This window comes from Myxine glutinosa, chromosome 10 (genome assembly GCF_964187855.1).
Source record: "Myxine glutinosa chromosome 10, kmMyxGlut1.1, whole genome shotgun sequence".
Taxonomy (NCBI): Eukaryota; Metazoa; Chordata; class Myxini; order Myxiniformes; family Myxinidae; genus Myxine; species Myxine glutinosa.
This window is the reverse complement of record NC_136270.1, coordinates 2,300,301-2,324,464: the sequence shown is the minus strand read 5'-3', so window position 1 is coordinate 2,324,464 and position 24,164 is coordinate 2,300,301. Positions and strand designations below refer to the sequence as shown.

Sequence of the window (24,164 nt, the reverse complement as noted above, 5' to 3'; positions counted from 1 at the left end):
ATACTTATTCATTCAAGACATTTTAGATTTTCACTTTTAATTATTTTGTAAAAAAAATTCTTTTTAAAAAGTCCACTTTGACATTATGGGATATTACGTGTCAATCAGTGACAAAAAATTTTCAATTTAAACCAATTCAAATTTGAGGTTGTAACACAACAAAATGTGAATAAAAACAAAGGGGTGTGAATACTTTCTGAAGGCACTGTATGTGTGTGCCGTCCCTTGGATGGACGTTAAACGCGTTCTGTCTGCCAGCATTGGTTGGTGGATGTTAAATATCCCACGTTGGCCTTGGCCAAGAGTAGTACCGCAATTGCCGGCACAATGACCAAATTACAAATTCCTGCCCTAACCTTTGACAAATGTCAGATCTGGCCAGCCGGTTCTTGAAAGACTTGGGCCAAGCTTCCCCCGACCAACCCTAGAAGAACATGGGAAACAATTGTTGCTATCAAAGAAGAAAATAGGCAAGGAGTCTAACTGATGTGAGCAATAGCGATAAAGAACAAGTGTTCAAATAAACAAGTTACCAAAGTGAACACAATCCCTGTCCACCACCTACAGGACCTGCCACGTGCACCGTGTTTGGGGACCCACATTACCGCACCTTTGATGGCAAAGCCTTCAACTTCCAGGGGACGTGTCGTTACACACTTACCCGCGACTGCTCACCTGCCGAGCTCTTCCACGTGCTGGTTCAGAACGAAGGACGCAACACGCGCTTCTTTTCCTGGACCAAGGCGGTCGAAATGCACCTGGGGTTTTCCACCGTGAAGCTCCTACCGCACCTGAGGGTACTGGTGAACAGAACCAAAGCACCACCTTTCTATGAAACCCCCACATTTGCTGTGAACACCACCGGCAACCTCGTTACAGTCCACACAACATTCGGTGAGCAACAGTTATTTGTTTATGGTCCCAAAATTGTTGCTCTTCCTTCATTTTGTTTCCTCCCAAACTTTCCCTAATTCCTGCATAAAGCTTGTTGTTTTTCACCATGAACCCTAAACGGGTCACATTGCTCATAACGGAACTTTCATGAACGAATGGAGTCCTGTTGTTACGTAAGTTTTGAAAATGACAATTTTGTGGTCACTCCATTGAGCAAACACCTGGTTTTTTTCAACTGTGTGAAGGGTAATGAAAGAACTCTCTCCGTAGTCTCTAAAAATAGAAGGTAGATGGAGGTTGATGAAACTTCACCTATTTTTCCACGTTATTCCATGACTGCATGAACAAAAGTGTCCCATACATGTGGTACCCAGCCAACACAAAAATGCTCATTAAATAATTGAAGACCATAGAATTATAACCAGGCTAAGTTACATTTTATTTTATTTTCCCCGTTTTTCACGTTTTTCACCTTTTTCAAAATATTTTTCACGTTTTTCTCGAAATGGCTAAAATGTGACAGCCTGGTTATAATTCTATGGTCTTCAATTACATTCTTTGGTCGTTTTCGACTATCCAGGCAAACCTAAACCAATAAACGAATTCGGTTTGGATTCGCCTTCACAACCAATACACAACTTTGAGCGAACGTTGGAAAATAGACGTCGCAATTGCAACCAAGAGGCAACGTTAGGCCGACGTTGGAAAATAGACGTCGCAATTGCAACCAATGGACAACGTCAGGCCAACGTTGGAAAATAGACGTTGCAATTGCAACCAATGGACAACGATGGGCCAACGTTGGAAAATAGACGTCGGAATTGCAACCAATGGACAACGTCAGGCCAACGTTGGAAAATAGACGTTGCAATTGCAACCAATGGACAACGATGGGCCAACGTTGGAAAATAGACGTCGGAATTGCAACCAATGGACAACGTCGGCCAAACGTTCGAAAATAGACGTTGCAATTGCAAGCAATGGACAACGTCAGGCCAACGTTGGAAAATAGACGTCGGAATTGCAACCAATGGACAACGTCAGGCCAACGTTGGAAAATAGACGTTGCAATTGCAACCAATGGACAACGATGGGCCAACGTTGGAAAATAGACGTCGGAATTGCAACCAATGGACAACGTCGGCCAAACGTTCGAAAATAGACTGCAATTGCAAGCAATGGACAACGTCAGGCCAACGTTGGAAAATAGACGTTGCAATTGTAACCAATGGACAACGTCGGGCCAACGTTGGAAAATAGACGTCGGAATTGCAACCAATGGACAACGTCGGCCAAACGTTCGAAAATAGACTGCAATTGCAAGCAATGGACAACGTCAGGCCAACGTTGGAAAATAGACGTTGCAATTGTAACCAATGGACAACGTCGGGCCAACGTTGGAAAATAGACGTCGCAATTGCAAACAATGGACAACGATGGGCCAACGTTGGAAAATAGACGTCGGAATTGCAACCAATGGACAACGTCAGGCCAACGTTGGAAAATAGACGTTGCAATTGCAACCAATGGACAACGATGGGCCAACGTTGGAAAATAGACGTCGGAATTGCAACCAATGGACAACGTCGGCCAAACGTTCGAAAATAGACGTCGCAATTGCAAGCAATGGACAACGTCAGGCCAACGTTGGAAAATAGACGTTGCAATTGTAACCAATGGACAACGTCAGGCCAACGTTGGAAAATAGACGTTGCAATTGTAACCAATGGACAATGTCAGGCCAACGTTGGAAAATAGACGTTGCAGTTGCAACCAAAGGGCAACTTCAGGCCAACGTTGGAAAATAGACGTTGCAATTGCAACCAATGGACAACGTCGGGCCAACGTTCGAAAATAGACGTCGGAATTGCAACCAATGGACAACGTCGGGCCAACGTTCGAAAATAGACGTCGAAATTGCAAACAATGGACAACGTCAGGCCAACGTTGGAAAAAAAGACGTCGCGGTTACAACCAATTGGTAACGTTATCCCGACGTCAACAATGCGCTTGTGACCAATTGACCAATGCCAACGTTGGCCCAACGGTGTTGTGTTAGCTGGGTAGTGCCTTGATGTCGCCTGTGTATAAATCCTTGGGCGGGGGCACCGAGCCATTTCGAGAAGTCCTTTGAAGACTTCACCGTTTATAAACTTGAGGCCCCTAAAATATTTTTCGAGTGGTCCAAAGAAATGAAAATCAGAAGCAGCTACACCTGGACTATATAAGCGATGATTCAGTAGTTCCCAACCCATCTCCACTGGTGTAGTACTGGTCACATTTGCCATGTGAGGCGAGCACTATAATGCAGTAAAGTCACCCTCTGAGACTGGCATTCCTCGTTGTTCCTTGTCTATTGCTTGTCTGAAGTATTTTCGTACAAGAATGATCTTACAAATGTTACTGTAATTCACCAAATGTCTGTCCGTCTGCCCGTCCGTTCGCAGGTACCGCAAAAACGGCTCAACCGATCGCAACGAAATTTTGGGTGGGTAATCCCCCCGGAGTAAAATAGGCTATATTGTTTTTCCAATTTCAGCTTTGGTCTCCAGCATTTTCAGGTTTGGGCTCCCGCCTAATGTTATTGTCCCGGGATTCCCACGGGTGACCCCACTAGTCTTACTAATGGAGCAAACGTGGATGTCACCGAAACTCCAAAATTGACACGTGGCAGAAATAGCACCACCTTTGGTGGTAACCGGTATTACAAATCATCTTCCTTTATGTTACGATATGAATGAACCTTTCTTTAGTCTGTGGGCTGAGTAGGGTTTACATGCACCCCCCCCACAACTTAACTTCCCGGGTATGTCCATGTACCCCCCACCCTAGGGGTTAGGAAAAACCATGTTAACAGAAAAAAAACTCATTCCCAAGGTACCTCCCACGCATATTTTGATGTTACCCCCCCCCTGTGTCAGTGATTTCCGAAAATTAGGGGTAGGCGAAATTCAAATGGCCATAACTTTCTACCTCGTCATCCTATGGTTGCATATGACCCCTCAAAATGTTTGTCCTGGGACACTCTTTACAATGATATATGTTATATGCAAATGAGGTCACTAATGAGGTCACCAGAGGTCAAACTATGAGGGAATGGTCAACGCTAAATGCTAAATCAATGATTTGGAAAGGACACAATGACTGGGATAAATGAAACGACACAAGGGGTACAGTTCTCAAGACCTCCGGAGGAGGATATAATTGGTGGGGGAGAAAAGGGGTAGATTACAAGGTAATGAGGTAAAGCACAGAAGAGATAGGCACTTAAACACAATCTTATCTATCCCAGACAGACCACAGACAAACGGAACAAGACTGACTTACACAGGGATTGATGGCAGGGAAGGACAGGCAGTCGATAGCACAAGGTGCACCTTGGCTCAGGGACAGGATACAGCTCAGTCTTTGGGAGGTCTCTCGGCGCTCGGAGGGTGCGTCCTTTCTCCTTCAGCTCTCCGCGCATCTCACGTCACCTCCCTCTTCCTGCGCATGCTCAGCGGGGAGTGACACGCCCTCGGCTCATTGGCTCCGCCCCAGATGGGATCGGTCCGCCGCTTCTATTGGGTGCGGGGGGTTACCGGGCTCCGCCCTTGACGAGGAGCTGACAGCGAGCCCCAACGTGGTAACCCCGTCGAGCACATGCTCGATGGCGGCTCGTTGGAAAGGCTTGGTGCCCTTTCAACACCGCCTACCAACCAAGCCGGAGTGAGGACGCACACTCCCCGCGCCGCCGCCGCTGTTGTTGTTGTTGTTGTTGTTGTACCATGAGGAAGAGCTGCGGGGAGGTATTGGGAGGTCATAAACTTCCTAACGGTGCCATACAATCACATTCTGGTGCAACGAAGAGTCAGAATTAATGGAAACGAGTCCTTAACTGACATAGACTAAGAATAACTAGCAAGATGTCCTATAGTTGTCTACGTGAGATGCGGTGGACCTGGATGCGACATTTAATGGGGGAAATAGGGGGAGGTCGGGTCTACAGAGTGTTGTTTACAGGAAATGGGACTAGGGAATGGGGGATTGGGGATAGTTGGGAAGTATGGAGGAAATAGGGGAATATTTACAAGCGGATATGGATGGATGCCAATCTCATATCCGCAACATTGCACCCTTCTCTACCTCGGGGCGTCCCGACCCGATAAATTTTTACTTACTTTAGTGTGGCACTCAGATGTAGTTCCCTTCTACTATTAACTCAACCCTGAGTGCGACAGTTTTACAGATGTTCACAAATGAGTAAATATGTCCCCCTGCGACGTTGCACCCTTCTCCTCACAGAAACACCCACAGGATAACCGAATCGCGGAAAGCATCCTCAAACTAAACATACAGCCGGTAGGGAGCATTATTTACACAAGACTGATATTTACACTACGATCCAGGACCTGTTCTTTGAGGAACACATGCAGATGTTATGCATAGAGAGAGAGCACGCATGCCAGCATCGATACACCAACCCACGAGTGCCCTGTGGACCTACGGCCTTTAATAATGTGCAGAGCACCCCGTCCAAGCACCAAAAGCACCACCCCATTATGTACAGTCAGCACCATCCGGTGCACCAATAAAGTGTTCAATACAAAAAAAAGGCACAATCAAGTGTCCATGGTCACCGGTGGTGTCGCAGCCGGCCGATGTTCTGCCGCTGGTCTTGCCTTCATGGAGTGCACTTGGCCTTCTGGCTTCTTTAGAAATAAAGAAAGGCGCCAACCGCGTCCATTTCTGAATTGTGGCCGTCAGGGGGGCCAACTAAAAGTGGTTCACCTGTATGGCATAGGTGCCACGTTGACCCAAAGGTCCATCAACGGGTGGTGCTTGCCCGCAAAAGACTGCGGTCCATATGGTGTATCGATCCAGGCAGCAAGCAGCGAAAGTACAGGCCCACAACTGCGGAGCCAGCACCTCTCTCTCCTCTCTCTCTGCCCCAAAGCCAGATCCTCGGAGGTGGGAGACAAAGGAAAACAAGTGAGTAAGGTGGTAAGGGCGCAAAAGTGCACGCAATATTAGGTAATGCACACTAGGGGCACATGGGAACCAGGTGAGACAGGTACGTTCCTACCGTATGCCCCCCCCCCCCCCCCACCAGGTAACCTACATTGCCCCTCCCTTACCCCTTACTATATCCACAAAACACAACACTACCCATAAACATCTACTTTACACATCAACAAACGTCCCTACTGTCTTCCCCGTTCCTCCCATAAACCAAATTCGTCTTCTCTCCCTCCTAACCAATCAAATTTGCCATTTCCAACTCTCATCAAAATTTGCCATCACCAATTCATCATCAGTCCCTCCTAAGGAGGGAGAGATGGAATCACCCCAATGTCTCATCCACGTCGTGATGCATCTCACAAATCCACACGGCAATTCTCATTTCCTGCAACACAGAACAAAGGAACACAGGTGTGGAGTCATCATCACCACCTCAGGTAAGTGGCTGCGTATGGTGCGACAGGTTCATCAATCCTAACTATTTCCTAAATGACTTTAACAACTTTACATTACCCGGGGTCTTTCCCTGCCAATCCATTGGCCAACTTACACTATGGGTTCTAAAAACCAATTCCCATTGCCCAAAATGTGGTGCTTCTCAATTTGGGGTCTCACTCCCCCGATTCATCTCCCGGTGCCCTCGCACAATTTCTGGGCTGTGACGTGTAGCTCTCCCAGCAGGTCTACCCACCTGCACACCTCCACCACTGTAGTTGCCACCCGAGCTTACCTGCTCCTCACCCTAACCTAACTAACTGGGGAAGGCCCTCTCGCACTCTCACCCCCTCAGTGCCCTCTCTGGCACGGGCTGCCCGATCCACACCCGGGATCCTCAGGCACCCACTGACACTAACGGCTCCCAGAGCCCACCTGCGGCCTCACCTGGCAGACATCCTCACAGTGGTGGAGTGCCCAAACCAACTACACACACTAACAGGCTACACGCCCAGCCATTTCCACAACACTAATGCACCCATCCACAATACCATTCTGCAACCGCACCACAAATGCCAATATCCAACCACAATTTACCTATACCCTCTACCTAACACTTACACTACCCGCCCCGGGTACTCGTGAAAGGGGTCCACTCTTCCCCCATCCACACCTTCGCACCATGCACACCACTCCGTACCACTTACTCCAACTCTCTCCACACCACTCATTCTCCGCTCCATATATTCCACACACCTGTGCTCTCATACTTGGTGCCGCCTGCACCCTTCTCTCCCCCAAGCGCATTCGCGCTAATCCACAACACTCACTACTCATACACTGCTCCACACACCTATCCAGTTCTCACACAGCATCATCTCATCTAACTACTCCCCTCTGAAACTTGCGCTTCCCAGTCGCCCCTTTAAACTATTGCGCTCCCTCGTCATTATCAAACACTAAGCTACTACGTCCCCACTACAGGTATCAGTCACTATCTAAACCTTAACGTTACCTAATGTCATCTTCGCTAGATCCCTACACACAATATCTTAACCCACCCGGGCTAGTTTTCACTGCCATCAACCCCATAATCTATAGCGCATTTGCCCCAGCATGGGAAGGGTGGCAGGGATGCCACCCTTACCCACCGGGCCCATCGCTCATCAATCCCCCAGTCCTCTGGCACTAATAAGCCCCCCTTATTCAGAGGTACTGGGTCCCGCCTCGGCATCTAAAGCCGAGGCAATCCACGGGGGCGCCTGCTCGCCGGTGTAAGGCCTTCTAGTTTCCCGGGGTCTGGCGGGGGGGTGTCTGGGGTCGGCTAACCCGCTCCCCCCTGGGCGGAGTTAAGGACCTCAACCGCCGGGGATCATCCCGGCGCGTGGCTCGACAGTGCCGCGCCAGGTGACCAGGACGGTTGCAAGTATAGCACCTCACCTGATAAGGTGCTTGTCTCCGGAATTCCAAATTTCCCCCCCTGAAGGTCCGAATTGGATTACCCGCTCGTGGTCCACCGCGGGCCACCTCCGGGGCCGCCTGCCATGGTCCAGGTTCCGCCAGGCGCTGGTCCACCAGCCTCCGGACCATGCCCGCCAGGTCAGGACTCACGTCGGGGGCGGGCCCCCTAAGGGGTCCGCCCTCCATCGGGGGTCCCACCTGGCGGACCGCCATTGCGTGACGCTCGCTCCCCCGGGCCAGGGGCCTCGCTGCTTCCCAACGGGCTGCAGCGTCAGCCGCCTGGCTCAGACTCTGCGGGAGCCACATGGCGAGCTGTTGCCGGAGCTCAATATCCGGGAGGGCCTGGATAAAATGGTCCAGCGCCAGGCTTTCCCGGGAATCCGCTGCCATGCTAGCATGTGCGATCCCCACTGCGCGGCGAATGTCGTGGGCAAGTTCCCCGATGGCTTCCTGGGGCTTGCGTTTTCGCAGCGCGAGCTGAGCTTTAACAAGCTCGCTCTGCTGTTCAATGCCGAATCGATTAATTAGGGCGTCGCGGAGTGCTGGCAGGGTGAGAGCACCCGGTGGTAATGCCGTCAGCACCTCCGCCGCCGCGCCGCGCAATGCGGCCACCAGGTGTACTCCACCTTCGTCCTCACCCCAACCGTTGCCCTTACACACACAGTCAAACTGCGCCAGGTACGCGCGTAGATCACTCTTGCCGTCATACGGCGCGAGTGGGACCTTGTGGGACCACCTCGTATGCGAGTCGTTGCCCGCCTGCCGGACCCCTTGCGTCGCCCCTTGCGGGGTCAGCGCGGGGCCGAACCGGCCGGGCCCCCACAGTACATTACCCCCAAGGGGCTCTCGTGCCTCCCCTGTCCCTCTAAAAACTACCCCTGTTGGTGTCGATGCATGGGTCACACTTCCGCAACCCGCTACCCATTCCATACCACCACAACCTTGCTCACTCACACCTCGCACCTCTCCCATCACCGGACCCTCTCGCTCGCACCCTCGTTCCATACCCTCCGGACCAGCCATACCCCTCACTCTTGGCCTCTCACGAACATCCGGGTCCATCTCGACCCCCAAGCTTATTAAATCACCTGGCGCATCATACGCACGACCATATTGGTCACCACTTACACCGGGTCCTCTTTCTCTTCGCTTCTCCTCCATCACCTGCGAATCCCTCATCCGGTTAATGAGCACATCATCACGATCCGAACACAGACTTTGGACCAATTCTTTTACTTCCTCCTTTATCTCTTTCTTATCCTCTCTCCGTCGCTTCTTAATTTCGCTCACCCCTTCTTCCACTTCTTCTAATTTCTGCTTCACCTCTTTTATTTCCCGGTGCGTCTCCTCAAGTTCGTCCTCTAAGGCTACCTTGACCGTTTCCATGTGCGTCCTCACCTGCCGGTCCTTCGTCTCCATTACCTCTGTCACCTCGTCCAACCTCGTTGTCAGTCCCTCACGTACCATCTGACATTGCCTCTGTGTCGCTATCAAGTCATTTTTTATGTCGTTTTGTGTCGCTTTTAACCCTCCTAATACCGCAGTGTTCCTTTGAACCTGCTCTGTTAGTTCTTTTTGTCCCTCCGTCAGCTGTTCCACTTCCAGCGTCAACTTCTCTATACCACCTTGCAATTTTACAGTCCCCTTTCTCACCTCCTTCTCCATGCGCTCCTTACAGTGCCTCACCTCCTCGCGCACTCCTCCGACCTCCTCACTCACACCTCTTCTGATCTCTTCTCCCATCACCTGCATCTCCTGCCCAGATGCCACCCTCATCTGCTCCATTTCCTCCCTGTGAGCATCCAATTTAGTTTCTACCCCCATTCTGACCCCCTCTATCTGCTGCCCCATTTGTTTAACTTCCCTTTCCGCTTGGTCCCTCATGTCCCTCAATTTGCCTTCCATACTGTTTTCTAACCCCTCTAACCCATTTTTCACTCCCTCTATCTGATTCTCCTGGGCAGCCATTCTATTTTCCACCCCCGTTAACCCCTCCTGTATTTCCCCTAATCTATTGTCTAATCCCTCTATTCTACTCCCTAACCCTCCGATCTGGGCCCCCATGTCCTCCCTCAATTTCTCGCTATTGGACCCCATTACCCCCATTTGCTCACTCTGAGCCTCTATACTGTTTTTCAAACCTCCAATTTGGTCTCCCATTTGTCCCATAAGGGCCCTCATTTGCAGGAAAAAAAGGTTCGAATCCATCAACGGCGCTGCTACGGTCGCGGGCGCGGTCGCCGTAGCCATGTGCGAGGCGCCATTTTGCGCGCCCGTAACCTCGTGCGCGAGGACGCCATTTTGCGAACCTGCCGCCCTCACTGCTTCGCTCTCCTCATGTCCCTCAATTTGGTCCTGGATCGACCCTGCCTCACTCTCCTCTACCAGAACCCAGCCGTCTTGATCCGCCATAGCGCGACTTTCAAAATTCGGGTTTTTATTTTAAAACAAAACAAATTTCGGTTACTTGTAATTTTGAGCGCGTTAAGCGCGCTTCGGGTCCGATCTCACTCCTCGACACCAGTTGTTACGGATCGCGGATTAGATGTTATTTACCGAGCGGTGGTATTGCCGCGACCTAACAATTCCCCCGATTCTTCCCCAACTCACCCGATTCCACCCGACGTTGACCAAGTCGCGCTATGCTAAATCAATGATTTGGAAAGGACACAATGACTGGGATAAATGAAACGACACAAGGGGTACAGTTCTCAAGACCTCCGGAGGAGGATATAATTGGTGGGGGAGAAAAGGGGTAGATTACAAGGTAATGAGGTAAAGCACAGAAGAGATAGGCACTTAAACACAATCTTATCTATCCCAGACAGACCACAGACAAACGGAACAAGACTGACTTACACAGGGATTGATGGCAGGGAAGGACAGGCAGTCGACAGCACAAGGTGCACCTTGGCTCAGGGACAGGATACAGCTCAGTCTTTGGGAGGTCTCTCGGCGCTCGGAGGGTGCGTCCTTTCTCCTTCAGCTCTCCGCGCATCTCACGTCACCTCCCTCTTCCTGCGCATGCTCAGCGGGGAGTGACACGCCCTCGGCTCGTTGGCTCCACCCCAGATGGGATCGGTCCGCCGCTTCTATTGGGTGCGGGGGGTTACCGGGCTCCGCCCTTGACGAGGAGCTGACAGCGAGCCCCTACGTGGTAACCACGTCGAGCACATGCTCGATGGCGGCTCGTTGGAAAGGCTTGGTGCCCTTTCAACACCGCCTACCAACCAAGCCGGAGTGAGGACGCACACTCCCCGCGCCGCCGCCGCTGTTGTTGTTGTTGTTGTTGTACCATGAGGAAGAGCTGCGGGGAGGTATTGGGAGGTCCTAAACTTCCTAACGGTTGCCATACAATCACATTCTGGTGCAACGAAGAGTCAGAATTAATGGAAACGAGTCCTTAACTGACATAGACTAAGAATAACTAGCAAGATGTCCTATAGTTGTCTACGTGAGATGCGGTGGACCTGGATGCGACATTTAATGGGGGAAATAGGGGGAGGTCGGGTCTACAGAGTGTTGTTTACAGGAAATGGACTAGGGAATGGGGGATTGGGGATAGTTGGGAAGTATGGAGGAAATAGGGGAATATTTACAAGCGGATATGGATGGATGCCAATCTCATATCCGCAACAATATTTTTAAACCATATTTTTACCTCAGCGCATTTCAGCGAGGCATATTATGACCGGAATGGCAGAGCAGCGCGCTGATTCGCTCAGAGCGATCACGTGATGTTCCTTGCCGCCATTAACTCAGTTACGCGTTCGCACGTATTTCAGAGCGAAAAGCAATTGCCTTTTTTCACATTTCAGCGAGGAATATTGCATTCACACCACATAGGTTTTTTTCCCTTTCATCTTTAGATCCATATTTTTTGTCATAACGTAGCGCATTATGGCTCTCTCGAGCTCGAGTTAGCCAATCACCTGGGAGCATGAGGCCACGTTGGCCACGCCCACAGACACGACGCAGAGTTGCAATCGATCGCTCAGAGCGATCACGTGATGTTCCTTGCCGCGCGATTGCGTTTTTTTCACATTTCAGTGAGGAACATTGCCATTCACATCACATAGGTTTTTTTTCTTTCATCTTTAGATCCATATTTTTTTTCAGCGAGGAATATTATACACGGAATCTGAATCGGTGCAGAGCAGCGTGCTGATTCAACGATTCGCACGCCCTCCCCCCTCCCCTCCCCTCCCCTCCTCCTCCCCCCCTCCCCTCCCCCCCCTCTTCTCTAACGTTTATACACGGAATGCCGGGTACTTCCCCCCCCTCTCCTCCCCTCCCCCCTCTCCTCCCCCCCGTTCCCCTCCCCTCCTCTTCCCCGCCCGGCACTGCCGGGTACTTCCCCCCCCCTCTTCTTCCCCTCCCCCCCTCTTCGCCTCCCCTCCCCCCTCTTCTCTCCTCCCCCCTCTTCTCCCCTCCCCCCCTCTTCTCCTCCCCTCCCCCCTCTTCTCTCCTCCCCCCCTCTTCGCCTCCCCTCCCCCCTCTTCTCTCCTCCCCCCTCTTCTCCCTCCCCTCTTCTCCCTTCCCCCCGTTCCCCTCCCCTCCCCTTCCCCCCTCCCCCTCCCCTTCCCCTTCCCCCTACCCCCCCTTCCCCCTCCTCCCTCATCACCCTCCCACTCCCCCTCTCCTCCCCTCCCCCCTTCTCCTGCCCTCCCACCTCCCCCCTCCCCCTCTTCTCTCCTCCCCCCTCCCCCTCTTCTCTCCTCCCCCCTCCCCCTCTTCTCTCCTCCCCCCTCTTGTCCCCCTCCCCCTCTTCTCCCCTCCCCCTCTTCTCCCCTCCCCCTCTTCTCCCCTCCCCCTCCCCCTCCCCTCCCCTTCCCCCTCCTCCCCCTTCCCCCTCTCCCTCCCCCTCCCCATCACCCTCCCCTCCCCCATCACCCTCCCCCTCCCCCCTCTCCTCCCCTCCCCCCTTCTCCTCCCCTCCCCCTTCTCCTCCCCTCCCCCTCCCCCCTCCCCTCCCCCTCCCCCCTCTTCTCTCCTCCCCCCTCTTTTCCCCTCCCCTCCTCTTCTCCCCTCCCCCCCTCCTCCCCTCCCCCCGATGTTCCATCCCGCCGCCAGACCATTGAACGGAAAATATATCGAATCAATGACCGTTGCCATTCACACCACATAGGTGGAGATGCAGCTACCGGGCGCCATCTTGGTTGGCACACGATGCGGGGCGATGGTGATTTCCGTCACGCGTTTGCACATAATTCAGAGCGAAAAGCGATTGCGTTTTTTCACCTTTTGTGTGATCGTGTTTTGTGTCGATTTTGTGCGATATGAATTAAACGTCTTTGAAACAGCTGTAAAACGTCTTTCCACAACCCTTCCGTAACCGATTGGAGCAGTTTATTGCCACTCAAAATGGCATTTTAACAGTTGTCTGGCTTTTAAAATCTGGGACACGTTCAAAACAAACGAGATCCGCGAAGCGAGTTGGTCGAGTCGTGCTAACCAAGATGGCGACACGGCGGCTACACTTTTCACGGAGTATGAGCGTTCTATATATTTTCAATTCAGTGCGCCAGACTCGCTCATGTACTTGATTTGTGGCATAGACATGGCCATTGGGCCTTCACGGTGTAATTTGTGCGAGGCTTTTGTCCGAGTGAGCTTGAGTCGAGAGGGCGAATGTACGGGTTGAGAATGTACGGGTCTCCCTTCCCCCGCCCGGCAACGCCGGTACTGGAGGGCGTCATAGGATCGGTGAGTCTCCAAAATCCGCTTTGTGCTGTTGTCGCGAAGATGCAGGACGATGTCGCGATTGTTGTGCTGCTCTCCTACCATGAGAACTGCAACGTCATTGTTGACTGGCCCTCCCCTTCCTCCCCTCCCCCCTCTCCCTCCCCTCCCCCCCTCCATCCTTCCCTCCCCCCTCCATCCTCCCCTTCCCCCCATTCCCCAACCCCCCTCCCCTCCCCCTCCCCCTCCACCCTCCCCTCCCCCCTCCCCTCCCCCCTCCATCCTCCCCTTCCCCCCCCTTCCCCTTCCCCCTCCCTTCCCACTCCACCCTACCCCCTCCCTTCCCCCTCCACCCTACCCCCTCCCCTTTCCGCCTCCCCTTCCCCTCCCCCTTCCCCACTTACCCTCCGAAGAATCGAAGAATCGATTCGATTTTGGTGAAAATCTGAATATGGATTCGGATATGAGAATTATTTAATTTTCTTAAGTGATTCTTCAGCATTGGTAGATCGGGCCAAAAACGATACATGGCAGGATATCTCAAAACGTTGTGGACGGATTTAGGCGAAACTTGGTGGACAGGTTGTGTGTGTGATAAGGAAGATATAATTCAATTTTGATGAAGATCCGGATCCAGATAGTATAATTTTTTAAGTGATTATTCACCATTGAGTGATATGGCCAACCAGGCGCAGGCATGCTCTCTACTGAGTACCGTTCTAGTTGTGGAAATGTTTTCGCTCACGCCGGCTGTGTCATGTCCACATTTGCAGGAATTACGGTCACGTGGGATGGCAACGGCTTTGTGGAGGTCGCCGCCGAGTCTTATCTCCGTGGGCGCCTCTGCGGCCTCTGCGGCAATTACAACGGGCACCGGCGGGACGAGTTCCTCGGTCGGGACGGCTCGTTTGGACGCGACATCGAGGGATTCGCAGAGTCGTGGCGAGCCGACGATAACGAAGTGTGCGACGATCGGGTTCAGCCCCACCTGCCCGACCTGTGCGCTGGTTTTCGCAAAAAGCGGAGGCGCGCGAGGCGCGAGTGCCGCAAACTCACCTCGTGGGGTTTCCGCAGGTGTCACGAGGTCATCGATATCATCCCCTATTACAAGTACGTCTGGAGCACTATTGTCGAAGTCAGCGAGAATTCCGTGACGAACGTCTGTACAGCATTTGGGAGCTTGAGAAGGAGAAACGAAATTGATAAGTTCACCAAAAAAATGACCTTGAGGATTGTCCAAGGATGTAACATTGATGGCTTCCAGACTCGAGAAGGGGAGAGAGGACTTTTGATATTGAGAATCAAACTCTAAAAGTTCGACTTGAGTGAATCTCTTCGAAGTGAAGTTGGAGAGGAAAAACTGGAGGTAAAATTTTCAATTATGGAAATTTTGGGAAATACTATTCAATGGGATTCTCTCAAGCCCCTACTACTACTACTACCACTTAAATTGCCCCAATTATTCCCACCTTGTTGTGGGGTCAGCTGGGGAACGTTTTTGGCCCAAGGCTTTCACGAACTGGCTTGTCAGGCCTGACATTCGACCGAGAGCGACAGGAATTTGTAGATATCTCACCCACTCAATGCACCGTTGACACCGTGGGACCTTTAATGCTCACCAACAACCATTACTGGCAGATGGGTCATTGAGCTTAACGTCCTTCCAAGGGATGGCAAACACGACACCTCGCCCTGCCCACGAAACACTAATGTGACAACTTGTAGCTGGGTCGAGATTCGAAACACAGTGAGAGGGTAGCACACAGAGGGGAGTGCACATACCCCCAATCCATCCTTCCGGTCCGAGACATCAATTGATACAGACTTGGAAATTCTCAAGCATTTGATTCACACATCTTAACGGTTATTAAATGTTTTTGTTCTTTTGCAATGTGGATGAATGTAAAAATGTTTTTATATTAATGGAAACCAGAATAGAAGTGCAATATCAGGAAGGGATGGGAAATGTAACTTGAGAATAAGAAGCAACTTGGGTATGTTTGGGATATTGATGGAAGATGTCCTAAAATGCACTAGTGTGGTATATATATATATATATATATATATATATATATATATATATATATACAGGTGGTGGACAAAAAAATGAAACGCCTGCGTAAGTGAGGGACACAAAGTATCTTGAAAGCAACGGCTTCCACACTGCTGTGGCCCATGTGTTAATTAAGCAAATAACATACCAGCATCCTTAGGGTCATGTGTAAAATTGCTGCACAGGCCTGGTTACCTATAATTATGGCTAGCGTGGCTGCAAGAGGAGACCTCAGTGACTTTGAAAGAGAGGTGATTGTTGGGGCGAGTTTGGCAGGAGCTTTAGTGACAGACGGAGCTCGACTTGCTGATGTTTCACGAGGAACAGTGTCTAAGGTGATGTCGGCATGGAACTCCTCGGAAAAGGCATAATCGGCAAAGGGCAACAGTGGCCGGAAGTGCGTACTCCAGGGTCGTGATATCCGCGCATTATTTGGAGTGCAAATCAAAGCAGGTGAGCACCTGCAGATGAATCATCCTTCTTCATGTTCTTGACAAAAGGAGGAGGGCACGTGTGGCGCCAACCTAAGACCCCGACAACCCCCAAGTACTTGGTTCTAACAGCGAAGGGTTCTGCAATGTTGTGGGGCACATTTTCCTGGCATGGTTTGGGTGCCACCATTCCCGTAGGAGGCAAGATCAATACCAATCGCTACTTAATGGTACTGAGTGATCATCTTCACCCCATGATGCAGCATTTCTTTCCTGCTGGGAGGGACGTCTTGCAGGATGACATCGTCCAGAAGAATTCCAGATGCTGGTGGACTCCATTCCATGGTACATACAGGTCGTACGTGGTGGCCCAATACCCCGTTAAGTGATCTTACAATGGTGTGTATAGTTTTTTTTGTCCACTACCCATATATATGAATATGTGCTGTCTGAGCTTGATTCCAAAACCGACTACAAACTGTCAGATTGTTGCTTCGCAGACATGATCGTTACAACATAAGGTGTGCAGTCCATCGGTGTCCCGTCTGCTGGCGTTAGTTGCAGGTAGACGTTAAATACAATGAAAAGTCTTCTTTGAAGAGTTGGCAACTTATCACCATCACTCTGGACAAAAACAAATCCTGCCCGAATCACCTTCAATCAACAATCAAGCTAACAACCTACCACTCCGACTCACACACCTACTACTCCGACACACCGACTCACGTTTCTACCACTACGACACACCGACTCACTTTTTCTACCATTCCGACACACCGACTCACGTTTCTACCACTCCGACACACCGACTCACACACCTACCACTCCGACACACCGACTCACACACCTACCACTCCGACACACTGACTCACACACCTACCACTCCGACACACACCTACCACTCCGACACACCGACTCACGTTTCTACCACTCCGACACACCGACTCACGTTTCTACCACTCCGACACACCGACTCACACACCTACCACTCCGACACACCGACTCACGTTTCTTCCACTCCGACACACCGACTCACACACCTACCACTCGACACACCGACTCACGTTTCTTCCACTCTGACACACCGACTCACACACCTACCACTCGACACACCTACCACTCCGACACACCGACTCACGTTTCTACCACTCCGACACACATACCTACTACTTCAACTCACCGACTCACGCACCCACCACTTCAACTCACCGACTCACCCACCCACCACTTCAACTCACCGACTCACGTTCCTACCCAAGGCGGCTTGTGAAACACTTGGGCCGAACATACCCCAAGGCCGACTCCATAAGAAGGTGACATTATTTGGGGGATTTGGTAATTTAAATTAGAAGTAGTCGTAGTGACATTAGACCCAACTCAAAACCTGACATGGGAAACTTGACACTTTCAGTCCTGATTCCTGGTGCATCTTAACTCACAAAGGAACAATTCTCATTTCGACCTGAACAGATAAACTAAACGTTTTTTAAAGGTTGCGATCAAATAAATAAGTGATGGGTTTGGAAAGGGTAGAGCTCAGGACTGTTTTTCTGGTCTGTAAAAGCATCAAGAGGAACATCCTCTTATTCCTGCTCGCAGTTTTCATAGGTGAACAATTGTCAGTGTTGCACTTTTTATTTGCTGGGTTCTTCACCTTTATCCCATCAGGTCGTGCATCATGGACATGTGCGAGTGCCCTTCACATAAACGGTGCTTCTGCGAGGCTTTCCTGGCGTACGCACGTGCATGTGAGCACGAGGGCCTGAGAATCCGCTGGAACAGGAGTCACAACTGCAGAGGTACCTAGCCTTTTGAAGTGGTATGCCACCTATCTGTAAACTCCATAGTCGGAGTGAGTTGACAATCACTGATGCATAGACAATAGATGAAGAAGTATCAATGTGAAATGGATGAAAAGGAGCAGGAGACAAGGAAAAGATGATAAAGAATTGATGGGAATGGAAGAGGATGGGTAATGAGTACCAATTGTGTTGTAGGATTATGTTGTAGGATAATGGGATTATCAATAGTGACTGTCTCAATATCGTCCATTTTTCTTGAATTACTAGCATTATTATTCGCCAATGTTTCTTCTTCTTCTTCACTTATAGTCGAATGTATGTGACGCTGACCCAACGCATTCGTTCAGTGTGATCCTGTGTAGGCCCAGGTGTGGTCTGCAGACCGAATTCATCAAGACGACTCGACAATCTCAAGCAATCCTTCCAGCACTACAATTCATCGCTGTTCGTGACCGCATCCCCATCGTGATGCGGTCCATGGAAGGTCTTCAAAAAGAACAAACAAGCTCATCGGTCTTCTAGGCACAAAAGAGTGCATGAGATGTGATCACCTTCACACCTGAGCTGTTACAAGGTTGGCTTCTGCTTCTCCGTCAAATGGAGGGATCTTCAAAGTGCGCATCACGTGATCAACTTCTTGGGGAACTTTTTGCCGACGACTTTGTCCGTTACACGGAACCAACTTTGCAACACTCCAGTTACCCGGTTTCAAATCCCCCAAACGAATCATCCAGGTGCCGAAGGTGACCTGCAAGGTTTTCCATCTTTCCTAAAGTGGTTTCAATGTTTGTTTCATTTCCCTTTTCATTATGGGACGCCGGAGGAGTAAAGGAATGTAGTTAATTCACGGGTCCAAGATGACCGTTTAACGTAATTATCAACTTGGTCTACATGCAGCATGCAATTTCAACCCATAAATTGCAATTGAGGAAATTTTGCCTCCGTTGTAGATCTTCGGAAGCATTTGATGAAAAACGACTTCTCCTAAAAATTGCTCCTCGAGAACTTCTCAAACACGAACTTTCGTTAAATGGAGACTCGATTCCTTCCCACAACGCATGCTATCTCACCCGGAAGTGTTATTGTCGGGTATACCACTCTTCGATACCTTTCCGCGTGGATGTCCATGTGCCCAGCTCGTAGGATCTCAATATGGTGTTTGCGGAGGATCCAAACTCGTGTCCTCTGACTGCTATTTGCACAAACCCATCGCGTTAAAACTCTCTGTAATCTCTTCCTGTATCAAAGTGAAATGTATACGCACTCGTTATGTTGTTTTTTAATCGGTATGTAATCTTAAAAATGAAATGACTGATGTAACAAATCTGGGGATACAGGTGTGTGTGTGTGTGTGTGTGTGTGTGTGTGTGTGTGTGTGTGTGTGTGTGTGTGTGTGTGTGTGTGTGTGTGTGTCCCTATGTTTGCTCTTGCCCCTTTCTACCTCCCATCCTTCCTTCTCCCCCTGATATAAACTCTCATCCCTCAAGTTCTCCAGGGATACATGGCGAGAGAGTCAACGCACCGGATTGCTGATGCGATGTCGGCTTTCTGGGTGAAATTGCCTTTTTGTGCATCTGTACTCCCTTGTATACATCAAGGCAGCCAAAGTTACAATGAAAAAAATTTACATTTTAGTTTGATGGAAATTTTATTCTACTTTCAGAAAACAGTTATGTGCAATAGTTTCACTTTTAAACACCTAAAAGTCAGGCAGTCTACAATCATGAGCTCACATTTTTCAATAAAGCCTTAACTACATATTGATTCTCGAATGGCGAAGCTCGGGCACAGATCGACCATTGGTATTTTGGAACTTTTCTCCCAATCCCAAACCCCTTTCTATTTCTGGAAAACTGATAACCCTTTTTTAGAAAATAGATACGTAATCACTTACGCATAACCCCTCCAACCCAAGGAACCAAAAAAAACAAAAAATTGTGTAACCATTTATTCCATTCACAGCATAGCCCAAGGCCACGATTTTTTGGGGGTATAGCCCAAGGCCACGATTTTTTGGGGGTATAGCCCAAGGCCACGATTTTTTTGGGTATAGCCCAAGGCCAATATTTTTTTGGTATAGCCCAATGCCACGATTTTTTTTTGGTATAGCCCAAGGCCACGATTTTTTGGGGGTATAGCCCAAGGCCACGATTTTTTTTGGGTATAGCCCGAGGCCAATTTTCTTTTTTGGTATAGCCCAAGGCCAATTTTTGTTTGATATAACAGGTAACACAAACCCACAAAGCCGGTAACAAAACAAATGTACCCCAAACATTGTGTAACAGTAGCTTGCTTTCCCAATTCTACCCCGCTCTCATTGTGCAGCTGAGGATTCAGGAATTTGTTTCCCATGTGAACTACCTGGTGTATTTGTTTACAGTACAGAAGCTGATGCCCAGACAGCACGCACACACCGAGATAGCAAGCCGTGTAACCCGGCATCAAGGAACCTCCCAGATGAGCGGACCACTTACCACCCACAGTGCAGACAGGAATTTGTAATTTGTTCAGGATGCCGGCGATAACTCACCCACTTTTTGTGAAAGACACCCTGGGACCTGTAACATCAACCAACTCAATTTAACAAAAGCCCAATGGACAGACACCCAATTTAACATCCATCCGAGGGACGTGCATGGCGAGGCACATCAATGCGAAACACCGGGGTAATAGTCCATAGCTGGGTCGACATTCCAACCCAGGCCAGGCTAGACAGCTCAGAGGAGAGTTTGCATAGCTCGAAGCTATCCTGCCATCTCGTGAATTGGAAATATAATAAAGGTGAATGGAACAGCAGAACAATGAAGTGATGCAATTGTACTCTCGGACAGAAAGCTCAATCCAATATAGAGGGTTAACCACATGTCTTTTGTTGTGTGTGTGTGTGTGTGTGTGTGTGTGTGTGTGTGTGTGTGTGTGTGTGTGTGTGTGTGTGTGTGTGTGTGTGTGTGTGCTTCATCATAAAACATTGAACTAATATTAACTCTGGTATTGTTATGGTTCTGTGTATGAAATAATCATAAACGAGTTACAATGTCAACACATGCGACTAGAACAAAAATGATTACATTTCTTATTTGTGCTTCATTTCTGGGACAAACTGTTGCTCCATCACAAAATTATACTCTTTACTGATGTAGTGCATGTGCTTTATGGTAAATAAATTTGACATGGGATTTTGAATGATATTTCATGGCAATCGCTGTTTACATTTTGGACCATACTTCGGCTCTCTCACCTCCTCCAACCTCCACGCTCATTCTTCCAGCCGCCAACCCCTCCCCCCACCTCCCCAACTTTAATTCCCTCGATCTGTGCCTGGAAAAGAAAATTCTCATATTTATGCTGAGTATTTATAACGAATGTGTTTGCAAGGAGTCAATCTGTTCTTAAATATAATGTTGGGCACATGTGTTGTCGAAAACATTATTCCAGGTATCAGATTAGGAAAATAGGAAAAGTGAAATGGGATTTCCTCCTTCCCTCCCCCCCCCCCCCCCCCCCCCCCCCCAAAATGGAATGGCTGATAACTTGCACCTTCTGATGACGGACATACTGACAGTTGCTAGCGAATGGATATTTCACTGAGATTCAATTCAGAACTAAACTCACTCGTTGCATCATAACTGAGGTGAGACCGTTTTCCTGAAGAATCTTTGGGCAAGAATTTGTACTTCTTTAATAAGGGTGCCGGAGATGACTCGCCTACTCTTTGCGAAGGTCACCGTGGGATCTTTCCCATCACCAACGAACGTTGGCAGATGGGACGGCCAGTTTAACGTTCATCCGAGGGACGGCACACACCACCAGGATTGGACTTTGCCATGTTGAATCCTCCTGTACAGAGTAGCTAATAAAGATGCTAACATTTATGAGAAGGTAAAAGGAATGGAAACAAGTACAGATACATGCAAAGTATACAGATACCCCACATAGAGACGGAATTGGGAGGGAGCGGTGGAAAATGATTGATTGATTAATTTCGTAATTAAAAGAAATAAATAAATAAAAAATGCGAAATAATTAATTTTGTTAATCAATTGGTTAATAGCATACCTAAACCAGAACCGTTTCTTCCGAATCTGTAACTTTTTGAAAATTAATGAATTGAGTAATTAATGGAAAAAAAAAAAAAATTTGATTAATCAATAAACCAGAAATACTCACTTGGTCACTGTCGTGTCCGAATATCAGCTTCCTAGCTCAAGAGGTGCCTGAGATATTACCCAGGTGAGAAAGGAAATAAATAAATACTTAATAAATCGATAATAATTAATTAATTAATTGAATTAATTAATCGTTCCGACGGCGATCATAAGAATGGTAAAGTGGAATGGCCCTTGCATTTCTAATCATTGAATTACCCACGTGATAAACCTACTCACTCATCAACCAGTTGCATGGTTGAGCTGATATTTATAATATTTGCATTTTGATTATTTTGAACCACACAGGTTGTTTCATTCCCAGCACTGGACATATTAAAATCCTATCGATGTTTGCAATCATGCAAGTAAGAAATAACTATGTGCAGGGTTTTGAAATTGCAGAGAACACAAACCATGTGGACACAAAAGAGGACACAAAAGAGGACACGAAAGAAGACACAAAAGAGGTCACAAAGTGGACACAAAAGTGGACACAAAAGACGGCACAAAAGATGACACAAAAGACGACACAAAAGACGACACAAAAGACGACACAAAAGACGACACAAAAGTGGATGCAAAAGTGGACACAAAAGACGACACAAAAGAGGACACAAAAGAGGACACGAAAGAAGACACAAAAGAGGTCACAAAGTGGACACAAAAGTGGACACAAAAGACGGCACAAAAGACGACACAAAAGGGGATGCAAAAGACGACACAAAAGACGACACAAAAGACGACACAAAAGACGACACAAAAGTGGATGCAAAAGTGGACACAAAAGACGACACAAAAGACGACACAAAAGACAACACAAATGTAGACACAAAAGAGGACACGAAAGTGGACGCAAAAGGGGACGCAAAAGACGACACAAAAGTAGACACAAAAGAGGACACAAAAGAGGACACAAAAGTGGACACAAACGAGGACACAAAAGAGGATACAAAAGAGGATACAAAAGAGAGCACAAAAGAGGACACAAAGGTGGACACAAAAGTGGAAACAAAAGTGGAAACAAAAGAGGACACAAAAGTGGACACAAAAGAGGACACAAAAGTGGACACAAAAGAGGACACAAAAAAGAAGTTCCCTTCTTTCCTTTCTAGCTCTTGATCACAATAGGCACGCTGCAGTTGATTAACTAATGTCAGACAGGTCGAGAGATCAAGATGGAGTGTTCAGGTAAAGTTTAGCGGACAGTTTCTCCAGCACGATGTAACGAAACGCTGGATGCTCAGCAATGGCACCCGAAAGCATGGGACTGCTACCAGCACAGCGGAAGGTTTTCCGCAAGGATGCCGCTCCACCCGGATCGATGGCAGCTTCACCCAGACTTTGCGCCAACTCCGTTTGCTGGAATCCATAACTTCCGGCAGGTGCATTGAGTCTCATGCTTGAGCGCTGCTTCCTGTCCGTCAGTCCACCTCCTCAATCGAGCTCAATCTGTTTGCGCTTCTGTGCTGTCTTGTATTCCCTGTGATATTCCCCAAGGCTTGAATTCCGCCACAATCACATCTCTTCAGCTTGAGCAATTTTTTTGACCATACAAGATGACCTTCAGGTTTCACTGCTGAAGTCGAAGTCCTTTACCTGGCCGAGGTCAGGTGTGTCGTGTTCCCCTCCCTGAACTCTGGAATGTGCAGGATCCAGCCCACCAGATTGGAATGCCTTCGTTTTTAATGACTTCCATTCTTCGTGGTATCTAAAACTGAACCTATCTCTGCTGCCCTTGAATAATAAATTAAGTGCCTCAAGTGAGATAATTACAAATTCCTCTTTGTGGAAAGTCTGTCTCTCTAACACATGGACAACTTTTAGTTGATTTTCTGAAAATAAAATTTAAATTGCAAGAAACTGGTTTCCCTTTTCAGTTGTACACCTTTCAATACACCAAACACCAAAAATATGGTGCAACCGTTGTGGCAGCGGGCCTCTCACATTCCGTTTCCTCCTCTTTTTCATCCTCTCACTGTTCTATCTTCCTTTTTCCGACAACCATTGCTTATACCCACTGGCCATCTGCCCTCTAAATTCAGCCGATCTGGCCCCTCATATCAGTCTTTGCTCTAAGCTCTTGGACGCCTTTTATCAACTTCCTTCACACTTCTACTCCTCCCTCTCCCTCAACTTCCTTGCTATTTCCCCTTGGTGCCTCTGGAGCCCAGCATCTGTACAACTCAGCATTATTTAGTGTCACAGACATTGGCTCTTGTTGCGCTTGGTGAAGTTGTCTGCATGCCTACATCTGTCT

The 24,164-nt window shown here is 48.8% G+C and overlaps 1 protein-coding gene across 1 annotated transcript in view; it reads left to right on the top strand.

Annotated features, from left to right (window-relative positions):
* The window catches only part of BMPER (BMP binding endothelial regulator), a 152,996-nt gene extending 132,054 nt beyond the window's left edge, over positions 1-20,942 (top strand). The window contains exons 12-15 of the mRNA XM_068127194.2: positions 568-894; positions 14,247-14,583; positions 17,626-17,756; positions 18,107-20,942. Coding sequence (XP_067983295.1) covers positions 568-894; positions 14,247-14,583; positions 17,626-17,756; positions 18,107-18,111 — 800 coding nt within the window. The 3' untranslated portion in view covers positions 18,112-20,942. The remainder of the gene's footprint in view (positions 1-567; positions 895-14,246; positions 14,584-17,625; positions 17,757-18,106) is intronic.
* The last annotated feature ends 3,222 nt before the right edge of the window (positions 20,943-24,164 follow it).